Source organism: Ornithorhynchus anatinus, chromosome 2 (assembly GCF_004115215.2).
Source record: "Ornithorhynchus anatinus isolate Pmale09 chromosome 2, mOrnAna1.pri.v4, whole genome shotgun sequence".
Taxonomy (NCBI): Eukaryota; Metazoa; Chordata; class Mammalia; order Monotremata; family Ornithorhynchidae; genus Ornithorhynchus; species Ornithorhynchus anatinus.
Window position 1 is genome coordinate 139209925 of NC_041729.1, and position 3015 is coordinate 139212939.

General features: G+C 47.4%; 1 protein-coding gene across 1 annotated transcript; it reads left to right on the top strand.

Annotated features, from left to right (window-relative positions):
- The first annotated feature begins 725 nt into the window (after positions 1 to 725).
- Positions 726 to 1673, top strand: LOC114805649 (putative olfactory receptor 52P1). Its single transcript, XM_029046999.1, has one exon. The coding sequence runs from the start codon at positions 726 to 728 to the stop codon at positions 1671 to 1673; it is 948 nt and encodes a 315-aa protein (XP_028902832.1).
- The last annotated feature ends 1342 nt before the right edge of the window (positions 1674 to 3015 follow it).

Below are 3015 nucleotides of genomic sequence, written 5' to 3' on the forward strand. Positions count from 1 at the left end.
AAGCAGCAAGACATGGAAGCAAAGATGCACTTTTACAAGTTCTGGTTAACATCATTCTCATCTAAAATATGGAAACATTTGCCTCGCTATCTGATCTAATTCTAATCTCTTTCTTGCCTTTCAATCAATCAGTGGCATTTAATTGAGCTCTTACTGTGTGCACAGCACTGTATTAAATGCGTGGGAGAATACGGTACAGTAGAGTTTGTAGTCATGAACCCTTCCCTCAAAGAGCTTCCAGTCTAATGGGGGAGGCATTAAATAAATTAAATAATTTATTTAAGTATTCAAAATAATTAAAATAAATTAGTTAGGGGAAGGAACTGAGTGTGAAGATATGTGCCTAAGTGTTGCCGGGGCTGGGGCTGGAAAGGAGAGAACCTAGGTGCTCAGGGGATGAGACAACATGGCTTAGTGGGAAGAACACGGGCTTGGGAGTCAGAGCTCTGCCATTCGTCAGCTGTGTGACTTTGGACAGATCACTTCACTTCTCTTTGTCTCAGTTACCTCATCTGTAAAATGGGGATTGAGACTGTGAGTCTCACATTGGTCAACCTGATTACCTTGTAGCTACCCCAGAGCTTAGAATAGTGCTTGGCACATAATAAGCACTTAAAAATACCATTATAATTATTATTATTATTATTATTAAATGCAACTTATGTCTACTTCTTCTATTAGACATTTCTGATCTTGTCAACTAGAGCCCTAGCCAATTTTCCACCATGTCTGCTTCCAACCTGACTCAGAGCAGGCCCGCATTCTTCATCCTGAAGGGCATCCCTGGACTTGAATCCATGCACATGTGGATCTCCATCCCATTCTCCTCTTTTTACTGCGCCACCATCTTGGGGAACTGTACCCTCCTCTTCGTCATAAGCACCGAGCACTCTCTTCACAAGCCCATGTACCTCCTCGTTGCCATGCTGGCGCTCACCGATCTGGGCATGTCCACCTCCACCATCCCCAAGGTCCTCTGCATCTTCTGGTTCAGCTGGACCAGGATCAGTTTTGAGGGTTGCCTCACACAGCTCTTCTTCATCCACTCCATCACAGCCCTGCATTCGTCCATCTTGACGGCCATGGCCTTCGACCGCTACATAGCCATCTGCCAGCCCCTGAGGTACACCTCCATCCTCTCCAATGGACGGATTGGCCTGATCGGGCTGGTGAGCCTGGTGAGAGCCACCCTCTTCATCCTCCCCATGCCCCTCCTCCTTCAGAAGATGCCCTTCTGTGAGCATCGGGAGATCCCCTACACCTACTGCGAGCACATGGCCGTGGTGAAGGTGGCGTGCGCCGACACCAGGGTCAACCGGATGTTTGGCCTGGCCATTGCCCTGGTGGTAGTGGGCCTGGACCTTTCAGCCATTGGTTCTTCCTATGCCTTGATCCTGCGGGCAGTGCTGCGTCTTTCCTCCCGCCAGGCCCACCACAAGGCCGTCCACACCTGCACCGCTCATGTCTGTGTCATGCTGACCTCCTACACGGCCTGCCTCTTCTCCTTCCTCACCCACCGCTTCGGCCACGGTATCCCTCCACATGTCCACACCATCCTAGGCAACCTCTACTTCCTGTTCCCACCCATGTTGAACCCCATCATTTATGGGGTCAAGACCAAGGAGTTCTGGAACAAAGTGGCAAAGTACAAGTGCTGGAGGCCAGCCCTCTGACCTTGCCACCAACCAGAAACCGGCCCCTGTAAAGAAGGTCAAAACTGGCTGTATCTGCCCTCTGACCCAGACCCCATACCTACAAGGCTTTGGCTTCTGAATTCCCAAATGTGTTCACATCAATGATCAACAATATCCTTAATCCATCTCATTGAGGTTAAGGGGTGAGGGTGAGGAGCAGCCTGCCCACTTTCTTATGAGGAAACTGAAGCCCAAAGAGGGTGAGTTGCTAAAAGTCACACCCAGCAGATCAGAGACAGCACTATAACTGGAACCCAGGTCTCAGTCAATCAGTCAATTGTATTTATTCATTCATTCATTCATTCGTATTTACTGAGCGCTTACTGTGTGCAGAATACTGTACTAAGCACTTGGAAAGTACAATTTGGCAACAGATAGAAACAATCCTTATCCAACAATGGGCTCACAGACTAGAAGGGGGAGACAGACAACAAAGCAAGACGAGTAGACAGGCATCAATAGCATCAAAATAGATAAATAGAATTATAGATATATACACAATATATTGAGATATATTGAGTGCTTACTGTATGCAGAGAACTGTACTAAGTGCTTGGGAGAGTATAATACAGCAATAAACTGACACATTCCCTGCCCACAACGAGTTTACAGTCTAGGGGGAGAGTCAGAAATATAAATAAATAAATGACAGATATGTACATAAGTGCTGTGAGGCTGAGAGTGGGGATGAATAAAGGGAACAGGTCAGGACATCACAGAAGGGAGCAGGAGAAGAGGAAATGAGGGCTTTGAGACTATCTCTTCATTAGCCCCCTAAGGTACTCGCCAATGCTGGCCTGGAGGGAGGGTGAATATCTGTGATGTTGGTGAAATCGCACCTGTTGACCCCTCACGTCTGACTGCAACCCCCCCAACCATCCCTCATCTACTTCTGCCCCCCTCATCCCCGGTCTCTCAGGTGAAACTCTAGCATAACACCACGCTACTAAAAGCAGAGGTTGAGGCTGGCCAGAGTCATTATAGCCTCTCTGGAGATGGGGGGGGGGGGCAATCAATCAATCATGTTTATTGCAGACTTAATGTATGCAGAGATTGTAGTAAGCTTCAGAGAGTACAATATAACAGAATTGGCAGACGTTCCCTGCCCACAGTGATCTTACAGTCTAGAGGGGGACAGAATTTAGAGGGGGCATGTGAAATAAAGTGCTGTTGCCACCACCGGTGCAATTTCAGGTCACTTTTGAGTAATGATAATTTTCAGATTTGTTAAGCAAATATTATGTGCCAAGCCCTGTTCTCAGCAGTGGGATAGATACACAGTAAGCAGAGTATCCCATGTGGGGCTCACAGTCTTAATCCT